Raw genomic sequence first — 25,237 nt, forward strand, 5'->3', positions numbered from 1 at the left:
TTTTCCGATTGGTTGTTCTTTTACTGTTGAGTTGTTTTTTTTTTTTTTTTAAGATTTTATTTATTTACTTGCCAGAGATCACAAGCAGGCAGAGAGAGAGAAGGGAAGCAAGCTCTCTGCTGAGCAGAAAGCCCCATGCAGGGCTTGATCCCAGGACCCTGAGATCATGACCTAAGCCGAAGGCAGAGGCTTAACCCACTGAGCTATCCAGGCACCCCTGCTGTTGAGTTTTGTGAATTCTTTATATATTTCAGAAGTACAGCAATAAGTATGGGCTAGCACTTGTTGGATATGTGGCTTGCACATATTTTCTCCTACTCCGTAGCTAGTCTTTTCATCCTTTTAACAGGATCTTTTGTAGAGAACATTTTTAAAATTTTGATGAAGTCTAATATATCCATTTTTCCTGTTACGACTAATGCATTTTGTTTGCCTAGCCCTAAGTCCTAGGACTTAGGAAGGAGAAAGATTTTCTCTTTCATTTGTTTCTAAACATTTTACATTTATATATTTATAGTTTACTTAATTTCATTTTACATTTATGGCCGTGATCATTTTGGGTTTATAAGTTGTGAGGTTGAGATTCATTTTTTTCCCTATGAATGTCCAGTTGCTCCACCAGCACTTTTTGAAAGAGTCATGAATTGCTTGCGTACTTTTGTAAGAGAAATAAGCATATTTATATGGGTCTATTTCTAGGTTCTTCATTCTGTTCCATTGATCTATGTATATATTCCTCTGCCAATAATATACAGTCTTGATTGTTTAAACCACATAATACTACTTGAAATTGGGTAGACCTATTACTTTTCTTTTTTTTTTTTTTTTTTAAGATTTTATTTATCTATTTGACATGCTATTCTTTTTCAAACTGGTTTGCTTACTCTAGATTCTTTGCCTTTTCATATAAATTTTAAATCAGTCTTATTTATATCTTCAAAAATCTGCTGGAATTTTAGTATGAACTGCATTAAACCTGTATATCAATTTGGGGAACACATGACATCTTTCTTATGCTGAATCTTCCAATCCATGAACCTGGTATTTATTCCCAATAGTTTAGATCTGATTTGATTTCTTTCATCAGCACTTTGTGGCTTTCACCATGCACATCCTTTACATGTTTTGTTAGTGTTCGTTTATTTTTAGTTTTCTTTTCTCTGTGTGTTTCTTTCTGGATATTTTTTAGTGCTGTGACTTCCAGTTCACTACATTTTTAAAGTTTTTTTTTCAACATCTACTCTTAATTCTGTCCAGTGTATTTTTTATTGTACATTACAGTTTTCATCTCTGGAAGTTTGATTTAGGTCATTTCTATAATTTCCATGTCTCTACTTAATTTTTGATTCTGTGGGATGCAGTTATAATAACTTTTAAATGCCATTGTCTCCAAATTCTGTAGTGACTATTTCATTAGTTTGCTAGGATTCATATTTAACTTAATTTCTTAGGTTATGAGTTCCTAGTTCAAGTAGTTAGTATTAATTTTAAACTATGATCTCAGTAATACAGGCTGTGATTATAATTTCTTAGGTGACATCCCCACTATCACTCCAAAACTGAGGCAAGGACTAAAACCTCTTTTGTTATCTCTTTTTATTAGTGGGAAGTTTTTACTTTTTTCCTAGTTATTCTTGCATGGGTCCAGACATTTGGGTAGATGTAGGTGTGTGAGAAGCCCCAGTTCCTACTCCTTGTCTCATGTGGCCTCCTGAATATTTTAATACAGCCTCTGCAGATATCAAGATCTTTAAATCTCCACTGTTACCAGTCATGTTGGCCAAATCAGCCAGGGCAGCTAACCTATGGTTAGTTTCCTGTTCAGTTTTGGTACCTGGGTATATTTTCCTGTGAGCTAAGTATAAAATGATGTTATAAATGATATCTTATTCTAAGTTTCTAGATACTAGTTTATATCATTCATTATATTGCCTTAAATGGAATCCTACCTAGTGATATTTTTTGCCTCAAAATCATTGCTATATTAATATAGTTAATGCCGTTATTCCTTTAGCTTAACACTTGTCTAGTATATCCACTCTTTAACATTCAATCCTTTTGCGTTTTTATGTTTTAGTAGTATCTTATAAATATATAACATTTTTTCCATAGGTGAACCTTAAAATCATTTCACAAGTTCCAAAACAAATCCTGTTGTGTTTTTACTTGGGTAGGGCAATTTCTCCCACTTTATTCTTTTTTTTCCCCCCAAATTATTTGAAATTGGACTCATAGATTAAATCAAGATGAATGCCATTTCTTTGAAAATTTACCTGCACCTTTCCATATACAAGTTTCTTTTTTTAATTATTTATTTATTTGTCAGAGAGAGAGCAAGCATAGGCAGACAGAATGGCAGGCAGAGGCAGAGGGAGAAGCAGGCTCCCTGCCAAGCAAGGAGCCCAATGTGGGACTCGATCCCAGGACGCTGGGATCATGACCTGAGCCGAAGACAGCTGCTTAATCAACTGAGCCACCCAGGTGTCCCTCCATATACAAGTTTTTATTGGTGGTGGTGGTTATGGTTTAGCTCTTGAATATTTACGTTTTTCTTCATCTATGTCTTAAACATTTATTATTAAATTTATTCTTAATTTTTTGTTTGCTTTGTTGCTTTTGTGAATATGACCTCTCCCTACCCTATTTCTCCACATAATAGATTGAGTGATTTCTTAATTTAATTCACAACATCATTAAGTAAAGGAATAATATAATAATATATTATATAATTAATAATATTGAGACATTCTTGAATTCTTGGAATGAACCCCAAACAGACTTTTGTTGTTTTCCCATAATTTTCAAAATAAGTAGGCAGAACATCCTTTACTATGTTATCTTAAAACTGGAAACACCAGAAACAGATGCTTTAACTGGGGGAAGATCTGTCATTTTCTCCTGGTGGGCAGGGAGGAAGGGTTTTGGGAAGGCTCTGGGACTGTAAGGACAGAGGGTACTTAGAGCTGAGCAGGAAGACTCTTGGCTGCAGGCCCAGCATAGAGATGGATTTACAGAACAGTAAAATATGAGAACCAGCCTAAATTTTTAAGTGTGTTTTGATTTTAAGTATGTGCATATCATGTTTCCATCATTCCTCATTCCTAGAGGTATTCTATAAGGCTATGGTGCTGGGTACTGATTTGAAGAACCCAAATCCGTGTGGTTAATTAAGCATGATGAAAGCTTATTTCTCACTCATGTATATCACCTGAAGGTAAGTAGTCCAGGACTGGTACAGCAGCCCAGTGGTAGCTCCTAGCAGCTCTGCCATCCCCAGGGACAACATCCTCATTCGCATGGTTTGCACCCTTGTCAGATGCTTACCCCCTTGTCAGCATTCCATCTAACTGAAAGGGATATTGGGCCAGGAATGGCACGTTCCTTTTCTTTAAGGGCATAGCATCACCTTTTTTTATAGTCTGTTTGCCAGAAGTTGGTCACCCAGTCACACTTTAATTTAAAGAGGGTCATATGTGTCAGTAGACATGAAAACAACATTAGGGGTGCCTCCATGGTTCAGTTGATTAAGTGTCTGCCTTTGGCTCAGATAATGGTCCCAGGGTCCTGGGATTGAGCCCTGAGTCGGGCTCCTTGCTCAGTGGGAGCCTGCTTCTCCCTCTCTTGCTCCCTCTCTCAAATAAATAAAATCTTAAAAAGAAAATTTAAAGAGGGCCAGAACATGTTATTTTTCTGGACTGTCTTTGGCTTGCTAGAAATTATGTTAATATATAAAGGAAGAACAGAGATTGACAAGTGGTCTCTGCTTCTGCAGGCCTTTTGTAACTTGGCATGTGCCTGTGCTAGTACTCTGAAGAGCAGGAGCTTCAGGTTCTTTAGGAGGCCTTCTTATCTGTAAATTTAGTGGCTGGTTTATGATCCAGCATTTGGGCCCAGCATTTCTATGACACTGTGATCTCCTAATTTCTTCCTACTTCTTTAGACAAGCTCTCAGTCCTAGTAAAGTTCTGCTAAACGAAAAAAAAAAAAAAACAACCCACCCTTATTTCCAAGAGCAATATAATCCCCAGTTATCACTCTGCCAAATCTTGGGACCGTTTTCCTATCTGAACAAGAGAAGCTGTGTAAAATGCTCATTTTAGGAAATAGCAATGATCAGGGACAAGGCAAAACAGAGAAGGGCTCCTGACTGTTCAGTGTCATGATTCTAGGCACAAGAACATCCTACCTCCAGGGGCCCAGAAATAAAGAAGGGTCCTACTCTGGTGTTGGGGTTGGAGCCTTTGGATAATGTCAACAGGAGGTATTTGTTACATGCCTCCTTTGTGCCAGGCCTAAACATAATGATGCTAAACAAGATGGATACAGTCCCTGCTTTGTGGAGTGAGCAAAGACAGTTAAACTGAGAAATACAGAGTGCTATGATGGCATGTAACTTGGGGTCTGCCTTATTCTGGATGGTCAGAAAAAACTCACTTTCCAAGGGAAATGGGATTTGAGCCTAGATTTCAAGTAACAATCAAGGTGGAGGGTGGGAATGGGAAGGGCATTCTAGGTTTAGAGACCAGTATTCAGGAAGTGGGGCAAGTTGAGAGAGGAGGAGGAATGGGAGAGCTAGGAGGCTGGGAGAGTGAAGTCGGACTGACTGCCAACCACATTCCAGTGCTGTAGCATCTCAGGGATCAGAGCTAGAAGAAAGGCCCGCACTATCAAGGTTGGGAGGGAACTTAAGGATGCTCTAATCCAGTGGCTTTTAGTGCCATTCCCCTTCCCCCTTGGCTCATTTTGAAATTTTATGGGAGTATTTTTGTATCAATGTTTGGTGGTGTTAGATGGGAACCAGGAGTGCCATGAATCCTGAAAGGCAAAGAAGGGTTCCACCTACTTGGAAAAGTTTTCACAGACGTTTTGGTCTTTGTGGATGTTCATGTAGGGAAAAACTGTTTACAAATGACCAGAATCTAGAACCTGTTTTTCAGCTAAATGAATTTTTACACAGTTTTAACATACGTTGATTTTCCGGGAATATAACTACTGTATAATCAAAAGAAGATTATACTGTTTCACTTAAACCTTACCAAGAAGCATTCACCATTTTGGATCACAGTTTGCGATTTTTTGAAACACCAGTAAAAGACAGCACTGTGGCTTTGGCGTTCAGGCACATTCAACATGAAAATGCAAGTATCTGACCTTTAGGTCTATAGCCGTCATGACCAGACATTTACATATTGAAATGTGTATTTTTACAAATCATTTTCCTTTTATATCTCCTCTATGAAAGCATAGTATTATGGGTTTTTTTTGGTAGTTGCAAGTATTTATTTAAATTCTAGTTAGTGTATTATGTAGTACTAGTTTCAGGAGTAGAATTTAGTGATTCATCACTTATATACAACACCCAGTGCTCATCACAAGTGCCCTCCTTAATACCCATCATCCATCCAGCCCATCCCCCACCCACCTCCCTTCAGGAACCTTCAACCTATTTTCTGTTCTTAAGAATATGCCTTATGGGGGCGCCTGGGTGGCTCAGTGGATTAAGCCGCTGCCTTCGGCTCGGGTCATGATCTTGGGGTCCTGGGATTGAGCCCCGCATCGGGCTCTCTGCTCAGCAGGCTCTCTGTCCCTGCCTGCCTCTCTGCCTAGTTGTGATCTCGCTCTCTGTCAAATAACATAAATAAAATCTTAAAAAAAAAAAAAAAGAATATGCTTTATGGTTTGCTGTTTTATCCCCAATGTTCATCTGCTTCTTAAATCCCACATATGAGACATATGGTATTTGTCTTTCTCTGACCGACTTATTTCACGTAGCATAATACTCTCTAGCTCCAACCACATTGTTTCAAACGGCCAAGGTTTCAGTTTTCATGGTTGAGTAATGTTCCATTCATCTATCTACCTATCTCACAACTTCTTTAAACATTCATCAGTTTTTAAAACGTGGGTTGTTTATATTACCAAAGATCTTCTAAGTCGTGATCTGTGAGTTTCATGACAGGAGACTAAAGCGGTCACTAGAAAACAGTTGTTACAAAAAGGCAGCCTTAGGTGTGACAGCCTGTGATAGATGCACAGGCCCAGCCCAGAACTCCCCAATCCGGTTGCACCTGCAGCTTTACTAAAATACAGATACCTGGCGCCACCTCCAGGGGTGAATCCAGCTCTCCCCTCTCCCCAGCCCACCTCAAGAAATAATGGCCCTTCGGCAAGAGAGGGGCGCGGGGCCCAGCAGCTCCTGTTACTGAGACTCAGTTGCAGGGGCGGGGCCGGAGCACCACCAAGAGGGAGCAACGCTGCTCCTAGAGAGGCTCGGCCGCGGCGTGGTGACGCACTTCCGACTGCGCCGTGGTAACTTCCGCGGCACGGGTGAGTGTCGGGCTGCGGTCGGCGGGGGCGGTACCCTGGCCGGTAGCTGTGGGTTGGGTAGGGATGCCCCTCCGGCTCTTGGAGGAGTGGGTAGGGCGATGGTCCGCGGTCCTCCTGCGTCCGTCCTAGATTCCCGCTTTGGACTTGGTGACCGAATTGGAAGGCGCGGCGGGGATTACTGCCACAGCACTCTGTTCCGGGAAGATGCCACTGACCTTTCGGGAAGATGTGTCGGAGCAGCCCCGGGGTGGAATATTTGCAGGGGTGAAGCAGGTTATGATATCGCGAGTCTTGACTTGTTGAAGTCGTACAGGGGCTGTTACCTATATGCGTTTCAAGTATGGACTGTATGCCCCCTGACTCCTAACATTGGGTCGTGAATCAGGGTTCCGTGAGCACAGAAAAAGCAGAGCCCCTCCGGGTCATCGGGGAGTAGAAGCAGTCCGGCTTTTCGAGAGCATCGTCTTCTGGAGCTGGCAGTTCCAAAAGGTAATTTGGCCTTGTCTCGGGCTGTTGGGATGACAATGACTTGGGCATGATTTCTACGTTGTAATCACTTATTTGCTCAGTTGTAGAATACACATGAAATACACATCATAAGGGGCGCCTGGGTGGCTCAGTGGTTTGGGCTGCTGCCTTCGGCTCGGGTCATGATCTCAGGGTCCTGGGATCGAGCCCCGCATCGGGCTCTCTGCTCCGCAGGAAGCCTGCTTCTCTCTCTCTCTCTCTGCCTGCCTCTCTGCCTACTTGTGATCTCTGTCTGTCAAATAAATAAATAAAATCTTTAAAAAAAAGAAATACACATCATAAGATAGATCCAGAGTGACTCATTCATACCGCAATGAAAGTTATACGAAAATTATACTACGCTAAAATTATGAAATAGTAATTAAAACATGAATACAAAAAAGAAAACCTCTGTAATGTGGCTAGTCGTATATTCAGAGGAAAATTTACGTTCTTACAGGTTTTCATTGCCAAATAGGAAAGAATGAAATAATCGTGCATCCTCAAAAAGCATTTGGGCAGAGGTTTTTTAACCTTATAATACCTAGTTCCTACTTAAAACACTGCTTTCCGAGGTTATTTAGTTCTTTGCTTTCCCACCACTTCAGTGTGGTTATGTAATTCAGTTGTAGTATAATTCGACTCATTTGATGTTTGTATTCCTTTTTGATTTGTCACCCCATCCCATCCTGGTTGGTTTATTTAATATATGTTTATTTATTTATTTATTTGGATATGTGAAACGTTACTATGGTTATGAAAGTCAGAAGAAGGGGCACCTGGGTGGCTCAGTGGGTTAAGCCTCTGCCTTCGGCTCAGGTTGTGATCCCAGGGTGCTGGGATCGAGCCCCGGGTTGGGCTCTCTGCTCAGCAGGGAGCCTGCTTCCCCTTCTCTCTCTGCCTGCCTCTCTGCCTACTTGTGATCTCTGTCTGTCAAATAAATAAATAAAATCTTTAAAAAAGAAAAGAAAAGAAAGTCAGAAGAGAAAGGCAAACTCAGAAGCATCACTCTCCCTCTCATCTCTGCTACCCGATTTCCTTTCATCCTCTTTTCCATCCCAGGCTCCTTTCATTTCCTGTCCAGATCTGAAGCAATGATTCTCCTTAGTTTCTTATTTATCCTTCTATTTCTTTTTTGTACAGGTGACCAGATACACACATGTTTTTTTTATACTCCTGTTTTTTGTACACAAGAGGTAGCACACTGCCTTTTGCACTTTGCTTGTTTCATTTAACAATATATTCTGGAAATCACTCCTTATTATAGAACTAAGTATGTTTTTTTAAATGTTACTCATGCATACTGAACACTTCATCTAGCATGACGTTTAAGAAGCATAGTAGTAGCAGGGCGCCTGAGTGACTCAGTTATTAAGCATCTGCCTTTAGCTCAGGTCATGATCCCAGGATCCTGCGATTGAGCCCCTCATTGGGCTTCCTGCTCGGAGGGAAGCCTGCTTCTTCCTCTCCCACTCCCCCTGCCTCTGTTCCCTTTCTTGCTGTATCTCTCTCTGTCAAATAAATAAATAAAATCTTTTTAAAAAAAGAAAAAAGAGGAAGCATAGTAGTAAAATGTGTACCCATGAGCACACCGTCCCTCTAAGGAGAACATTTCCAGTACTGCTTCTCAGCACAGCTCCCAGCTTCCCAACCCTCTAGAGGTAACAACTATCTTGAATTTTGTGTTAGTCATAGTCTTACCTATTTATAAAAATAATTTTATTTCATAAAATATGTCTGTAAACAATATGTTTAATTTTTGAGCTTTATGCAAATGGCCTTGTAGTGTATATAGTCATCTGGGACTTGTATGACTCAATATTATGTTCCTGAAATCATCCCTGTTGTGGCATATAATGTGAGCCATTCATCTTTGCTGCTGGATAATATGCCTTTTTAAAGATGAGGACAGTTTATTTATGTATTCTAAATGGATATGTGGGTTATTTACAGTGTTTGGTATTCAGATACTCACAATGAATAATTTTGTACATGTTTTCTACATAATGAGGGTTTCTCTAAGGCATAAATTTTTTTTTTTTAAAGATTTTATTTATTTGACAGACAGAGATCACAAGTAGGCAGAGAGGCAGGCAGAGGCAGAGAGAGAGAGAGAGAGGGAAGCAGGCCTCCTGCAGAGCAGAGAGCCCGATGCGGGGCTCGATCCCAGGACCCTGAGATCATGACCCGAGCCAAAGGCAGCAGCCCAAACCACTGAGCCACCCAGGCGCCCCTCTAAGGCATAAATTTTAAAATGTAAGCACGAGTATTGAATTTTATCAAATGCCTTTGGCATCTGTTGGGATGGAGTGTTTTTATCTTTCTTTGATTTATTCATGTGGAGAAGTATACTAATCTGTAATATTAGGCTTTACTCGCATTTGTGGGATGGTCCCTTTTAGTCATGGTACGTCACTGTAATGAAATACTGGAGTGTAATCCTTTATATTGGGGATTTTTCTGTCAGTATTCATAAATGAGACTGATTTGTGGTTTTTGTATCAGTGTTGTGCTGGCATCATAAAAAGGACCAGGAAACTTATTTTGCTGTTCTCTCCTACAGTTTCAGTAGTGTTAGAATTACTCATTTCTTAAAGACTTGAAAAGATTTGTCCATGATACATACAGGCTCAGTGTTTTGTGAGAGTTTGCTCTTTACTGGCTCAGTTTAATTAGGTAGAAGTAATCATGGATTCCAGAGAAATGTCTACATAATAAAACTAGTAGAGTTGATTTATTAGATCCAAATAGAATTACATGTTCTTCTATCATAGAATAAGTTTTCTTTGTAAGTACTTACACTTCAGCCAACAGAAAAAGACCTCAAAATCTGTAAAGCAGAAGTAAATAGATCAGGTTATTTAAACACTGTACAGTAAAGCCAGAAATTATGAACAGAGAAGAAATTAGCAACAAACTATCCTAACATTCTGTAGTCGGAGACAAAACACAGTTGCTGACAGGCTATAAAATGTAATTAACATAATTAAAACATGAAATATTTTTTAAAAACCTCTGGCATGTGGCCAGTAGTGTATTCAAAGGAAAATTTATGTGTTTACAGATTTTAATTGCTAAATAGGAAAGAATGAAAGTAAATGAATAAATCATGCAACCTCAAGAAGGTAGAAAAAAGGATGCCTGGGTGACTCAGTCGATTCGGTGTCTGCCTTCAGCTTGGGTCATGGTCCGGGAATCCCGAGATTGAGCCCCCGCCTCAGGATCGCTGCTAAGTGGAGAGCCTACTTCTCCCTCTGGCTGCTGCTCTCCCTGTTTGTGCTCTTTCTCTTTCTCACTCTCGCTCTATCTCAAATAGATAAAATCTTTAAAAAAAAAAAAAATGGTAAACAAAAGCCTGTAGTCCAGCTTCCGCCAAAAGCAGAACACAGGTTAGAAACTTGTGTGCAGGCAGTTTACTCGGGAACATTTTCCCCAGGGCAGAGTGGAAGACAAAACAAGAGGGAGAGCCAGAGCAAGGGCACGTGGTCAGGCTGGCCTGTCGACAGGCTACTGGTGCTCAGTTTTGTAGGATCAGTGAGGAGCCTTGGAATCTCATGTAGGAGACTGAAGGGGAAAGTATTTATCCACTGACTCTGTCCCCTGGTGGTCATGGGTATTCTCATAGGCATTAACTTCTGCCTTTCAGGACCTAGCAGGTGTCCGTGGGTATCTGCAGATGCCCCCCACAGGACACCAGAGAAGCCCCAGGCAGGAATCAGCCATATGTGGTATAGATCCTTGAGGATGCATTGGTGGGTTACACCCGCACAAAGCTGGTCAAAGTCTCTGGCACTGGACTGAGACGAGACGATTTAGAGGGGAACAGAAGGTGTATCTCTTACAGAGCTAAGGAAACAAAGAAAGCAGAACTTAATGAGCTAAAAGGAAATAGAAAAGAGTGGTGTTCTAAAGAAATAGAAAAAATTGTTCTTTAAAAATAAAACAGCATTCAGGTACACAAACCATTGTTCAAGTTAACTTTATTCGTTTGCTCAGGCCACCATACAGAATACCATAGACTGCATGGTTCAAACAACAGAAATTTATTTTTCACAGTTCTAGAGGCTGAAAGCCCAAATTAAAGGTGCCAGACAATTTGGCTCTTGGTGAGGACTCTCCTTGGGTTGCAGGTGGCTGTCTTCTCACTGGGTCTGCACGTGTAGAAAAGGACCTCTGGTGTTCTTCCTCCTTTTTATCAGGACACCAGCCCTATCAGAGTAGGGCTCAGACTTACGGCTTTGGTTAACCTTATTACCTCCTTACAGGTTCTATATCCAAATATAGTCACATTGGGGGATAGGACTTCAACGTATGAATCTTGGAGGGGACACCTTCCACCCGTAACATTAACAATGGGGAAGGGGTCTAGAGAACACATGTATCCGTGTATTCAAAAGTGGGAAAAGCAAAGTAGCTCCAGATACGGAAGAAATGGAAAGAATCATGAACCAGTGTTTTTCACAACTCTGCACTGAAGTTGAAATCCTGGAAGACATGAATGATATTTTAGGAAAACACGTATTTTCAAGACTAACTTTGGCAGCAGTAAAAATCCGAAAATAAGCAGTCCACATGTTTTGAATACAGTGAACAAGGGGTGCTGGGTCCTGGGACCCTAGATGATACAGTGACCCCCTCTCACAGGGAGCTGAGGCTCTGGCTGCTTCACTATCAGAGGCTGGAGAACATGAGGAGGCGGCCTGGGACCTCAAAGGTAAGCCTGGGCCATGCGGGAGGCTGGCTTCTCAAGGTCTCTACGGAGGTAGTGGGGCTCTTGAGGACACTCAGCTGTGTGAGGGAGCAGGCGGATTTTGGGGGATGGGGGGAGTGGGCAGCTGTCTCCTTCAGCTCCCAGGGGCCTGGCTCAGGTCTTTGTGCGGGGGCCGCAGCCCTTCCCTCGTGGCTTTTCTTGCAGCGTAATCAAGGGTGTTGCTTGTTTAGAGGGAAGCAAGTAAGTCCAAGATCTTGGTAATGTTCTGGTAAGCTGAATTGTTGCTATGTGGGTCTTTGTTTTATTATCCTTTAGGCTCTGAATACACTTTGTGTCTGCCCTGGTGTGATATGTGTCAGAATAGTGAAATCCGGGGGTTCCTGACGGCATCAGTATCATGGCTGGGGCGGGGGGGCGCTGGGCACTGAGCCAGTGAACGGATCACCCCCTCCTTCATGTGGCAGCGCCTGCTGCACTCCTGTCTGGACAGTGGCTGCCTGTCCAGGGCAGGCCCTGTGAGGGGCTGTGTGGTTCCTTCTGGGACGGGGTTCACCTCACACTTCTCTCTGTCTTTCCTCAGCTCCAGCCCTGCTCTGAGAGGGAAAGCACGTGATGGCCGCCATGCCCTTGACCGCCCGGCCCCAGGTGAGCTGTGGCTCCTTCAGCTCTTCCTCCGAACAGTTTCAAACTGAAGAAAACCGGGAAGGGAAGCTGGTGAGCTTTGTGGTGGAGGCTGGAGGGGCCGTCCTCGCTTCCGCCTGGCCCTTGTGAGAAGAGCGGAGATGCGAAGGGACTGAAGCAGCGGGAGAGCAGCCCCGAAGGCAGGAGTGAAGTGCTCTGCGCACCGAGGTGCTTTGCTCCTCCGGTGACAAGGAAGCATGGGAGCCGCCCGCGGAGGGTGCTCCATTCATGGGTGTGCGTGGAGGGGGTAGCAGAGGATGAGGCTGCCCAGGGCCGGGCCGTAGGCAAAGAGGAGTGGTGGGGCTGGGTCATCATGAAGGCTGGCTTGGTGGGGGCAGGGAGACAGAAGAGTGGGGTCCAGAGAGGGGGAAAGAAAGTCCTGTGGGACACGATGTCTCACTGTGTCCCGGAGAGGCCTTCAGGGCTTGGGGGCAGGAGCTCCAGCTTAGGTCTCTGATGAGAGCTCTGGACCCTCCCCCGGCTCAGAGAAATGCAAACCACATTCTCCATACAGTTTCAGGGACTTCATGGACGCCCTGAAGCGCATCCATGGGCGTCCATGGACTACAGGTTGCCAATAACGGTAGTCTCAGGAACTCCAGTAACCTTGTTTGAGGCCTGCTCTCCTGCGGACACCACACTCAGCGCTCGGGTGGATCGCTTAGTCCTGACACCCGCCCCCTGCACTAGGGGCTGGGTCGTGCTCTTTCTGCCTCAGAAGACACGAGGGCAACGGGGAGTAGAGTGCCTTGCCCAAGGTCATACAGCCAGTGTTTGATTTTTTTTTTTTTTAAGATTTTTATGTATTTATTTGAGAGAGAATGGGAGAGAGAGAGAGCACGAGAAGGGGAGGGCCAGACGGAGAAGCAGACTCCCCACAGAGCAGGGAGCCCAATACGGGACTTGATCCCGGGACTCCAGGATCATGACCTGAGCCGAAGGCAGTTGCTTAACCAACTGAGCTACCAGGCGTGCACTCCCCTCCCCCGGGTTTGATTCTTCACTGCTCGTCCTTATGATACGTGTGCGACCCGTGAAGTTAACACGGTCAGAGTTGCGATGGCTTTGTAGGGAATAATTTTTAGGGGTGATTTGAAAAGAAGCTGACCACTTCAGTAAGAATCCCAGTGGTCCAGGTTGATGTGGGCTTCGCCAGGGAAAGTAGTTAAAGAAAAAGAATCCAGTTCAAGTGATGCTTAACATGAACACCGAGGATGCTGAGAGTCAGAGGACTGGGTGGGGGGGTAGGTAAGGGAGAGGGAGGGGTCAGGAACAGTCCCCAGGGTTCTGGCTGAGGTTTCTTGCACACAGGGTGGGGGATGTTGGGGTTCAGGAAGAGGCGCCAACTTCCTAGGGTGAAGGGTGGTGGTGGCGGCAGTGAAGGCATTTAATATTGTTCAGAGAAGTTCCATGACCCATCCAAGGTCATAGACGAGTGACTTGCACACTCACGCAGAGGTTGGACTAGAATTGCTGATGGCTGAGGTCAGTAGAAGGAAGCAAGACAGATCCTAGAAGAGAGGAATTGAGGGCATATCCCTGCAGTGTGTCTCCAAGGTTGTTGGGAAGGAGAGAGAGAGAGAAAGTGACCAGAGGCTACAGCTCCCCAGAAGGGAGGCATCAGCCCTGATGGCGGAGCCTGTTTTGGGCACATGGAGTAGTGATGCAGAGAGGAGCAGCTAGCCACCCGGAAGGCTGATCGCCCCTGTTTCCCGAACCTTCTCGGAGAAACAGTGAATTCTTGGGTAAAGTTGAAAAGGATGAGAGGCTTGAATGGGAGAGGGTAACAGAAAATGTTGGATTTTCAGCAAGTTGCCTCTGGGAGCAGAGTGGGCCGCGGCCCCCTCCTTAGCCAGTCAGGACAGCGCTGAGCGGCTGGTGTGCTCAGGCAGCTGCACTGCCTTTTGTAGCAGCAGCAGTGACAGCCGGGCGCTGGGCCAGTAGAGGCCATAGTTCTTCTTCGGGGGTGGATGGAGGTTATCAGGGGAGGGGAGCAGGATGGAGAAGCGGAGATTTCAAGTGGGAACGCTGGTGGGTTGGTCCTGAGCTGCATCTGCCTCTGAGGATGGGGCCTAATGGAAACAGTGGAGTTGCTCTGGGGACTCAATTATGGAAATTTTCTTCCTGTCATCTCAACGTAGGGTATCGTTTATAAATGTGAAATATGGCATGAGGTTCCCTGCCATGAGAGAAGTCAGATACTGTCCATCATGTATTTTCCAGGTGCTGTTACTCAAACCTGCCCCCTTTTCATTAATTCTGTGCTCTTCGCAAGCTCCCTCCCCAAGCCCTTATACTGCCCTCTGCCCCTCACTTAGGGCCTGAGCCATGGAATTGGCCCTAGGGCAGCAGGAACCTGTTGTTTCAGAAGTCGGTGACCTTCGAGGACGTGGCTGTGTACTTCACCCAGACGGAATGGGATGGCCTGTCCCCCGCACAGAGGGCCCTGTACAGGGATGTGATGCTGGAGAATTATGGGAATGTGGCCTCCCTGGGTAAGGCCTCTCTCCCCCTGGGACCCAGACTCTGCCAGTTGGGGTTTCCTGGCTTATTGCCCCCTAACAGGTTGCAGGTGGGGTCTCTGGTAATCCTTTACTGAGTGGGAACCCCAGGGGCTGAGATTCCTAATCCCCCTTGAGTCAGGGGCTGCTGGGAAGGGTGAACCTCAAGCCTTTTTTGGGCCCATACAGGACTTTGCCAGGACTGGTGTGCTCTCTCTATCCACCTTCTAGAAGTTGTGGTTTGGATACAGTGTGGAAAAAAGAAACTTACTGTTTCACACAGCATTATCTTTGGGTTCACCCTCACCCAACCTGTGTATTTTGAGGCCTTCTGGGCCCAAGTCTGGGCCGTTCTCAGCTCCTCCCACACCGTGTCAGGCAAACCCCCCCCCCCCCCCCGTGCACATATGCCTTGCAGGCCTCCCGTCTTCCCAGTTGTCCCCCCGAACCCTCGCTTTCCCATAGTTTTTAGGCATGGGATCCCCTAGCATACTTTATTTTGCCACCCCATTGCCAAGACAGTCTGAGGAGATGCTTAAGAACTCATCTGTGGGACATTAATTCACCTGTGTCTTCCATTTCTTTCCCCCTAAACAGGATTTTCGCTTCTCAAACCTGCTGTGATCTCACAACTGGAGGGAGCAGGTGAGCTGGGGCGCCCATCTCCACTGGTGGCTGGAACAGAAATAGGCCTCCAGGGCCTCTGGACTGGTAAGGGACATACAGGTTGCCTAATATGGGGGAAAGTTTACGTCTTTTAAGAAGGAGGTCAGCTTAAGCAGCATATAAGCCTGCCACATGTATGAGCCAGCTGTACAGAGTAAAATTTAAATAAATGAGGATTCATAGAGATAGGTACAGTTGGACCTCTTTTTCTAGTTTGTTGTTTCTTTCTGATTCCAAGAACAGATCTTTTTTCAGATGTCTCGTTCTGATTCTTCCCAGTCCTAATTTTGGAATTCTACCTTTCTCAGATGAAATTAATGGATGCTGTGTTTAGGTCCTTGCTACTTCTCAGCGTTGTACACTTACTGTGATGGGTGGAGAATCAACAGTCTTTTCATATAGGAAGACAGAATAGCCTAGTGGCTAAAAGTACAGTCTTTGGAGTAGACTTCCCTGAGGTACCATCCTAACTGCTCTTCCTAGTTATATGACTTCCTACTTGTGACTTTAAGCAGGTCCATTATTTGAGTTCTATAAGGTTCAGTGTTTTTAATCCCTGAAAGTAGAGTAATAAAATGAGAAAATAGTGCTGGTCTTCCGGGTTGAGGATTACACAAGATAATACATATTAAGTGCATAACTTGTAGTGTGGGCTCAGTGAAGTATTAGTTTTTATTAGGCTTTTTTTGTTGTTGTTGTTTGTTTTTTTGGAGGAGACAGCTGTATAGTAAGCTGTGGGAAATAAGGTGGAAAGGAGAAAGTGTTCTCAATTCAGTGCTTCTCAAATGATACACAAATGAATCCCTTGGGTGTCTTGCAAATATGCATATTGTCATTGAGTAAGTCTGTCATAGGGTCAAGGTTCTGCATTTCTGTTAATTCTCAGATTCTGCCAATGTTTCTGGTTCCTAGACCATAGTTGAAGTAGCATGCTACTCTTTGGCTTAAGCAGAGTTGTTGCGAAATGATTTCCCATTTCCCACTTGTATGTGAGTGTCTTCTTTGCTTGGGGTCTAGATTTTAGTGAATCCTCCTTTTTAAAAGACAGTTTCAGGGCATCTGGTTGGTTCAGTTGGTTAAGTGGCTGCCTTCGGCTCAGGTCATGTTCTCAGCAGGGAACCTGCTTCTCCCCCTGCTGTGTTCTCTATCTCTCTGTCAAATAAATAAAATATTTTTCAATAAATAAAATAAAAAGATAGCTCCAGTGGATTTTTGTTCCTTGTGACCATTCAGCCAGATAATCCCTGACCAAGGAAGACATGTTTTGCAAAATGAGGAGTTTAAAGCAGATCTCATATAGAAGGGAAAAGAAATGATGTTGTGGAGCTCCTCAAAGGAGTCTGGATTTCATTCTGTAGTTAACAGAAAATCCCAAAGTCTGAAGTTTTCAAATAACCATCATGATCTATGCTGAGAATGGAAACATTAATTAGTGTGTGAAGGTTAATTGGAACAAGGAATCAAATGGCTTTTGGGCAGACAGAAGGGGAAGGTAGGTACAGGGCCCAAGGCCCATGTCAGCAGAGTGGACTCTCTTCTAAAAAAAAAAGAAAAAAAAAAAAAAGTCCTATCCGGTGACTTCTGTTTAAATCTCATTTGCTGGAACTGTCTTATGGCCTCCCTACTGCAAGAGTGTGGAAAATACAGTTTTTAGCTGTAGTTTTTATTGCTACCTCAAAAAAAAATTGGAAAACATATTAGTAAGGAAGAAAGGGAGAATGGAATTGGTTAAGCAACTGATAGCCTCTGTCACACCGTAGGATTTGGTAAATAGAAGGTCACTAGTATAGAAAAATTGTGATCCACATAAGAAGTAAAAATTTTAATAAATGTGAAAAATCTTCACCCTCTTAAGAAACCAATGAAATACAAATTAAAATAGAGATGTTCCACCTAACACACTTGACATAGGTAGGCTGGGTCCAAGGACCCCAGGGTGAGGAGGCTCCTGTAGGACCAGCCAAGAGGGTCCTGGGCTTTGAGCTGGAAAGAAATCAAGTGCAAGCCAGGAGGAAGTGAGAGCAGAGTTTATTGAATAGCATAAGTGATAGAATATAGCAGATGGAGTGTTTGGGAGACTCAAAGGAAAGGAGAGTGAGTGTCTTCTTTGCTTGGGGTCTAGGGTTTTTACTGAGGATTGGGGTGGGTCCAGTATACATGTCCTCTTCAGACACCCAGGAGCTGGGCAGAACAAAGACAAGTGCCTAGGTGTCCTCCATAAAGCACTTATTACCTGGAGCTAGGTGATTTTGGCATCAAGAGTTCTAGAATCAGTGGTCTAGAAAACGTATGTGACGACCCTGCTTGTCATTAGATGTTATCACCTGTGCTGGAAGACTCCAAAAAATCATTAACTCCTTGACCCTTGTAAGAAGGACATACATCATTTGTATTGTAAGGCATGTACAAGGCAGGGGTACGGGTCCTAGCAAGAACAGAAGCAGGAAAATAAGCAAAAAGCAGTTTTTCATGGAGTTCCTTCAGTTTCCCTAGTTCATACAGAGAACAGTTACATTGATGGAGAGAAGACACCAACGTGGAGTAGACTTTTGGAGGTGAATGTGAATCTGTAGTCTTTCTAGAAACGACTTTAGCAGTACATATCAAGAGCCTTTTAAAGTCTGACCTTGATAGTCTGGATATTCTCTTCTAGACTATCTTAATAAAGTAATCAGAGATACAGACAAAGATGTACATGCACAAAAGTTCATCATAATTTTATATAATAAAATGTTGGAAATAACATTCCCAACAGACATTCAGTATAGAGACATTCAGTATAAAGAGAACTGGTTAAATTAAGATACCTCTACAGGATGGAATGCTATTTAAAAAATATTTTTATAGGGGAGCCTGGGTGGCTTAGTGGGTTAAAGCCTCTGCTTTTGGCTTGGGTCATGATCCCAGAATCCTGGGATCAAGCCCTGCATCGGGCTCTCTGCTCAGCAGGCAGCCTGCTTCCCCTTCTCTCTCTCCGCCTGCCTCTCTAACTACTTGTGATCTCTTGTCTGTCAAATGAATAAATAAAATCTTAAAGAAAATTTTTTTTTACAAACTGAAGATACTGGAAAATTGTCATTATTAGTGTTAAGGAAGAAAAATATTTTCAATTTTGAATAAAAACATTTTTAGAAAAATGATTGGAAGGAAAAATCTTTGGGGAAGGAGATAACATCAGAAAAGTAGGTGTAGTTGTTAGATGGTTATATTTCACGTACCTTGAATTTTCTTCTTTGCACGTTTCTGATATTAGGGATGAATACTATTTTTATAATTAGGAAAAGACCAACAGTGTTTTGAAAATGATTGCTAGGGAAATCCACGTCACTTGGGTCTCTTGAGGGTGATTAGAATGAAATCCTGGGGCAGGGGGCTTATGACATGTGTTGAGGAGAGATGGGAGATGAAAAATAGGCAGCATTTTGAGGTCAGTTTAGAGAAGTTTGGGAACAAAGACATCCCTAGCTCTATTGGGACTGTAGGGATTCCAAAAAGAATGTTAGGAACAGGAGCTCCTGGGTGGCTCAGTCTCCCTGCCTTCAGCTCAGGTCATGATCTTGGGGTCCTGGAATTGAGCCCCGTGTCAGGCTCTCTGCTCAGTGGGAAGCCAGCTTCTCCCTCTCCCTCTGCCTCTCCCCCTGCTTATGTGCTTTCTCTGTCAAATGAATGGATAAAATCTTTATGTTACTGGTTATTTGTGTAGAGGTTGGTAATCTTTTGAAATTGTTCATGTTCAAACCTGTACAGGAAGTGTGTAAAGCACACTGGAGAACAAAGTCTCCCAGACTTCCTGTACTAATTTGCTCAGTTTCTTGTGTATTCTTCCAGGAGTTTTCTAGGCATGCCCATACAAATATATAAGTATATATCGGCCCATTTTATTTTTCCTTCATACAAATGGAATCTGCCTTACATCCATTTGTCAGCTTGTTTTGCCATTTAATAGTGTATCTTGGACATCTTTTCACATCAGCACATATGGATTTGTTTCTTCCTTCCTCCCCTCCCCCCCCCCTTTTATAAACCAGCTACATATTACTCTACCTTGTGGATGAACCTTAGATTCTTTGACCTAGTTTGGTGATTTTCAAGAGACCCTTGATTAACTAAGATTCTTTATTCCTTTTACCATAGTTCTTTTCTCTCACATGGTTCTTACATGATATTTTATGTTTTCTGGGTTTTTTTAATAGTAGATATTGATATCCAGACTGACGATAATTTGACAAAGGAAGTGTATGAAGAAAAACACAATACATCATTTGAACTTCAGAGGCACTTTTCCCAGGGGATGGACTTTTCAGAAGCCTGTATTCTAAAGAAACAGCAGGAAGTCCATTTAGTAGGAAGCATGAAGAAAGAAAATAACATCATAGACGGGACAGCGAAAGACGACACAAGCCCTGTGAAGGAGTGTTTGTTTAGTCAGAGTCCAAACTTGGGTCAGTGTCATGCCGTTAGTTCTGGAGAGCAGCCTTCTGAATGTATAGGATTGGAGAGAGCCTTCAGCTTTGACACAAAACTTATTCAGCATGAAATAATCAATTCTGGGGAAAGACCTTTTAAATGTGAAGAATTAGTGGAAACCTTCAGGTGTAACTCTGAGCATCAAGATGGCCACACTGGGGAGAAGCCCTATCGGTGTAAAGAGTGTGGCAAAGCCTTTAGCATTAATGCAAAATTAATTTGGCATCAGAGACTTCATAGTGGGGAGAAACCCTTCAAATGTGTGGAGTGTGGGAAAAGCTTCAATTACAGTTCCCATTATATCACACATCAGACAATCCACAGCGGGGAGAAGCCCTATCAGTGCAAGGTATGTGGGAAAGCCTTCAGCGTGAACGGGAGTCTAAGTCGGCATCAGAGAATCCATACAGGAGAGAAGCCCTATCGGTGCAAAGAGTGTGGGAGTGGCTTTACCTGTAGCTCTGCATACATCACACACCAGAGGGTCCACACTGGAGAGAAGCCCTATGAGTGCAAAGACTGTGGAAAAGCTTTCAACGTGAATGCAAAATTAATTCAACATCAGAGGATCCACACTGGAGAGAAACCTTACGAGTGTAATGAGTGTGGGAAAGGCTTCAGGTGCAGCTCCCAGCTGCGGCAGCATCAGAGCGTCCACACTGGGGAGAAGCCCTATCAGTGTAAGGAGTGTGCAAAAGCCTTCAGTAATAATGCAAAACTCATTCAGCATCAAAGAATCCACACAGGCGAGAAGCCCTATGAGTGTACTGAATGTGGAAAAGCCTTTAGTGTCAAAGGGAAGTTAATCCAGCACCAGAGAATTCACACAGGTGAGAAACCCTATGGGTGTAACGAATGTGGGAAAGCCTTCAGGTGTAACTCCCAGCTGCGGCAGCATCTGAGAATCCACACCGGGGAAAAGCCCTATGAGTGCAGGGAGTGTGGAAAAGCCTTCAGCGTTAATGCAAAACTAATGCAGCATCAGAGGATTCATACTGGGGAGAAACCCTTTGAGTGTAACGAGTGTGGGAAATGCTTTACTTCTAAGAGAAACCTGCTCGATCATCACCGAATCCATACTGGAGAAAAGCCTTATCAGTGTAAGGAATGTGGGAAAGCCTTCAGTATCAATGCCAAACTAACGAGGCATCAGAGAATACACACTGGGGAGAAACCTTTCAAATGTATGGAATGTGAAAAAGCATTTAGCTGTAGTTCTGACTATATTGTACATCAGAGGATCCATACTGGAGAGAAGCCCTTTCAGTGTAAGGAGTGTGGAAAGGCCTTCCACGTTAATGCCCATTTAATTCGGCATCAGAGAAGCCACACTGGGGAGAAACCGTTCAGATGTGTGGAGTGTGGCAAAGGGTTCAGCTATAGTTCTGACTGTATTATACATCAGACTGTCCATACTTGGAAGAAACCCTACGTGTGTAACGTGTGTGGGAAAGCCTTCAGGTTTAGCTTCCAACTTGCTCAGCATCAGAGTGTCCATAGTGAAGGAAAATCCTAATGAGAAGGATGTGGAAAACTCTCAAAGTTATGGATCAAGTATCATCAGATTCACTGTGGTGGAAAACCTTGAGGGAAATGAATATGGCATCTTCCCAAGGAAACACATCTTTCCCCTCTTACTTTTAAAATCAGGAATGATGACTGGTTAAAAAGTAACAACCAAAAATATATAGCTTGTCTTACACCGACAACCAATTAGAAAATATGAAAAGATCCCATTCCCAACATCAAGAAAAGTGGCTCTCCTAGGAATAAACTAGGGTGTTACACAGGATTTATATGGAGAAATAAATCTCCACTGAGGGCCACAAAAAGGAAAAATAAATGGGGAGAGAGGGAAACCTTGTTCTTGGATAGGAAGACTCATGAAGGTCCTCCCTCTACCTAAATTTACTTCCCTTTTATTTTGGACACCAAGCATGTATCCCTTTTGTAAAGAGGATAAACAATAAAGATTTCCTTAGAAAGAAAAGATGAGTAAATTCTTTATGTTCATGAAAGGGAGAAAACCTTTCCTAAGCATCATATGAAAGCTAGAAACCAACCGTAAGGGAAAATAGCAATACGCTGGTTTTTCAAAATTAAATATTTATTTTCTAGATAATCCCAAATAAAGTTAAAAGATAAAGCACAAAAAGTAGAAATACCTTTGTGCAATTTATAAGTCTTTAATATGTAAAGATAGATTTTATGATCAAGAGAAAAGTAATTAATAAAACCCAGAAAAAGGACATCAGCAGGCAGTTTTAAAAAATATTAAAATAATAAAGAGATGTTTAGTCTCCGTCCTCTAAGGATTGAAAATGAAACATGCACACAGTCATACACTCCGACCTCTCTTTCACAGACCCTCCAACAGACACACACATAGCTACAATGTCCCCTATGTATGCAGAGACAGTCCACCCCCAGAGGCCACTGACACCTGCCCTTCCGTGCTCTGTAGCTCAAGCAACCACTGTTGGCTAGGGATGCTATCTTGAATATTTCAAAGGAACCATTCCTGTTAGAAAGCAAATGATGTGATATAGGACCCCAGCAGAGTGTTGGGGGGATGCCATTGTGTGTAACTCCCATCGCTCTGCCCCCAGGCTCCTGGCAGCTGAGCAAGGGTGGAGGCCAGACCCTGGAGCCCCCCCCAGAACATAGGAAGGAGCATGGCCTTTCTTCCCACTGACTATCTGACCCCGCTCCTCTGGCAGTTCCAGATGATACACTAAGACCCAGGCCATGGGTCCATGTCCTTCATTTACTTAGAAACAGGCCCAAAGATGGATGGCACTACCTCTGGGCACACAGCAAATGAGCTGTTGATGAGGTCCTTTTACCCAGGCCACAATGCCACAGCACTCCCCAAACCATCCTGGTCCATGAGCAGCCACTAGTTGGGTTTATAACCAACTAGGCCTGGTCCTGGCTCCCAGCAGGGTCTAGCAGTTTCTCTGCCATGGCAAGACCAAGGTGGGGATTCTAGGAGGGTCAAGAACCACTAAGGATAGAACCTACTGTCTGGAATTGGCTACCAGTGTCCTATGTGACCATGGTCTCTCTCTGGGTCTCAAGCTCTTGTCAATGGGTAAGGGCTGGTCCCAGAATTCAAGGCCCTTCCCACCCAGATGGCCCTTGAGGGTTTTCTTCCTCTCTAGGTTTGTTACTGTCCAGGACAGGTCCTCTGCTCAGAGCCTAAGGACAAGAGAAGGAAGAAAGACACCTGCAGAACCTCATGAAGTTACGTGGCTCCATCACCCAGTAGTCCCGCCATCTTGTATCCTCAGTGCTCTTTACTGCAGCCCAGGGCTGCCTGGGTCCAGTGGAAGCCTTATCAGGAACAAAGGAGCCATGGCACTGGAGACCTCGGCCACCCCACAAAAGCGCTTCTCTTTTTCTGAACTGGAGCTGTGGTCCCGGAAAGGCCAGGATTAAATAAACCCTTTCTCCCTTGGTCCCAGTCAGTGTGCTCTACCCCTATAGCACACCCTTCCAGCCTGGCCTGTCACACTGGAAGGGCCCTCAGAGGACATCTGGTCCTGCCCTGTCCAGGTCAGAAGGACAAATTGCCACGTCAGAGGAAAATGGCTGTCCACAGTCGCCCAGCAGGTCAGGGGACAACCTGGGGAGAAAGGCCAAAGCAGGACAAGTCTTCAGGGTCATCTGGGGGAACAAGAGGCCCGGCACAGCTACTCCCAGGCTGGTAACCCCCTCCTGGCACTGGGGCTGGGGGTTGTGAGAAGAGGCTTCTGGACCTCTACCTCTGAGGTCCCCACTATCCCCAACCATAACCCCACTATGTGTCATCCTGTCTCGATAGGGAACTGAGGATACCAAGTCTGACCAATGCTGGGGAACGGAAGATGAGGCCAACCTCGGTAGTCCGTAGTTCGTAGTCCCCGTCTACGGTCTATGGGCGGGGGAGCTCCCGGCAGTCCCCTCCCCCGGCTCTCAGGCCCTGGCGCTGCACAGACCACGTGGTCCCCAGCAAATCCAAGTCGTGCCAGGGCTCCCGGGCTCTAGTCTGGGTTTGAGCCCACTCTGCGGGGCCCTGGCTCCTCCGCCTGTCCTCGGACTGCCAGCGGCCCGAGCCTCTCTTCCGCTCCAGCTCTCCCTGCCACCGCTTGCCAGCCCTGGGTGGCTCTGGGATCCTGCAGTGTGACCCACCCTTGCCGGCCACCGAAGTCCCACCCGCGCTCAGCCGAAGCCCAGCCTCCGGGAACCCCCCCGCGCTGCTCCGCCGGCTTCGCCCAGCCAGCTACGGTAAGGGGCAGTTGGGCCACCCGTTCCGAGTGTCGGCCACCCTCCTTTGGCCTGCGAACTCTTGGCCCACGTGTTCCCAGGTTAGGGACTGGAGGCTCCGGATCCCAGCCGCCCCGGGCCACCGCGCGTGGGTAGGGAGCCAGGCGACGGCTTTCTGCGGCCGCCTCACTCCCCCGCCCGCACCGGGGCGCCTGGCCGCCCCGGCACTATTTTGGCATCTGTGTGACAGCGGGCCGGGCCGCGCGCGTCCAGGGCCCTGTGACCTGCACTTGGGCATGAGAAGCCATTAGCAGCCAGTGGCCGCCAGCCTCGGGCCCCTGCTGTCCCCGGTGGCCGGTTCTCTCCCTGCAGGGCTCCTGACGCCCAGCCCGCTCTCCGCAGAGCCGCCACCGTGAGGCTGCCGGCCGCGGGCGGCTTCTCCCTGCCGTGATCCCTGGAGCAGAGTCCTGGGGCAGCCGAGCCTGAGCTCTTAGTGGCAGCTCTTCTGGAGATCCGGCGGGGGTGGGGTGGACCTGACCTTAGACGCCAGGCAGGGCGGGGTCCGCAGGACTCTTAGAACGCTTGGGCCAGCGTATTGCAAACTTCTCAAGAAGTAGATCCCTCTCGACCCATCCCCTCTTCCCCGCTCCCCACCCCACAGGGAAATCTTAGAGGTGCATATTGTATACTCTTAAGTAGAGCCTGTGTGGAAGACCCCGGGGTGGGGTGGGGGGCAGTTGCCAGTGGGTCCCAGAGTCAAGGGCAGGGGTTTTGCTTAAGGATGATGCCTTGGAAGGTAAGAGAGGATACAGGACGGAAATTGGAACGTGTTCCACAGAATCCAAGAGTCCCACGCAGGGCCACGGATGTGAGGTGGCTGGGAAGACAACAGATGAGGGAGATGGGGTCCCCAGCTGGGCTCCCCGGTGAAGGACACATAGAAAAGAACGGTGAGTTGGCCTCCCCATGGCAGTGGGGGAAGAGAGTTAGTAGAGGCAGCAGAGGCCTAGTCATCCCTTCTGCCCAGAGGGCTCTCGCTGCCTTCAATCTGAGCTCACCCAGCCGAGCTCCTTCAATCTGAGCTCACCCAGCCGAGCTCCTTCAATCTGAGCTCACCCAGCCGAGCTCC

General features: G+C 45.2%; 1 protein-coding gene across 12 annotated transcripts; it reads left to right on the forward strand.

Moving 5' to 3' along the window:
- The first annotated feature begins 6,314 nt into the window (after positions 1-6,314).
- ZNF23 (zinc finger protein 23) lies at positions 6,315-21,868 on the forward strand. Of its 12 annotated transcripts, none has more exons than XM_059381421.1 (6): positions 6,315-6,816; positions 11,479-11,548; positions 12,126-12,259; positions 14,595-14,721; positions 15,325-15,438; positions 19,587-21,868. In XM_059381421.1, the coding sequence occupies exons 3-6, from the start codon at positions 12,158-12,160 to the stop codon at positions 21,374-21,376; spliced, it is 2,133 nt and encodes a 710-aa protein (XP_059237404.1). In that variant the 5' UTR covers positions 6,315-6,816; positions 11,479-11,548; positions 12,126-12,157; the 3' UTR covers positions 21,377-21,868. The 12 variants fall into 12 exon arrangements, with proteins under 12 accessions (XP_059237404.1, XP_059237406.1, XP_059237408.1 ...); XM_059381423.1 differs by having other exon boundaries at positions 19,590-21,868; XM_059381425.1 differs by having other exon boundaries at positions 15,325-15,372.
- The last annotated feature ends 3,369 nt before the right edge of the window (positions 21,869-25,237 follow it).

The sequence above is a fragment of the Mustela nigripes genome, chromosome 17, assembly GCF_022355385.1.
Source record: "Mustela nigripes isolate SB6536 chromosome 17, MUSNIG.SB6536, whole genome shotgun sequence".
Classification (NCBI taxonomy): domain Eukaryota; kingdom Metazoa; phylum Chordata; class Mammalia; order Carnivora; family Mustelidae; genus Mustela; species Mustela nigripes.

Bases quoted from the DNA above. Each gene is read 5' to 3' on its own strand.
- ZNF23 (XM_059381421.1), top strand. From the start codon at position 12,158: ATGGCCGCCATGCCCTTGACCGCCCGGCCCCAGGTGAGCTGTGGCTCC. The intron at 14,722-15,324 runs GTAAGGCCTCTC...CCCCCTAAACAG, and splicing joins TGGGAATGTGGCCTCCCTGG to GATTTTCGCTTCTCAAACCT. The intron at 15,439-19,586 runs GTAAGGGACATA...TTTTTTTAATAG, and splicing joins CCTCCAGGGCCTCTGGACTG to TAGATATTGATATCCAGACT.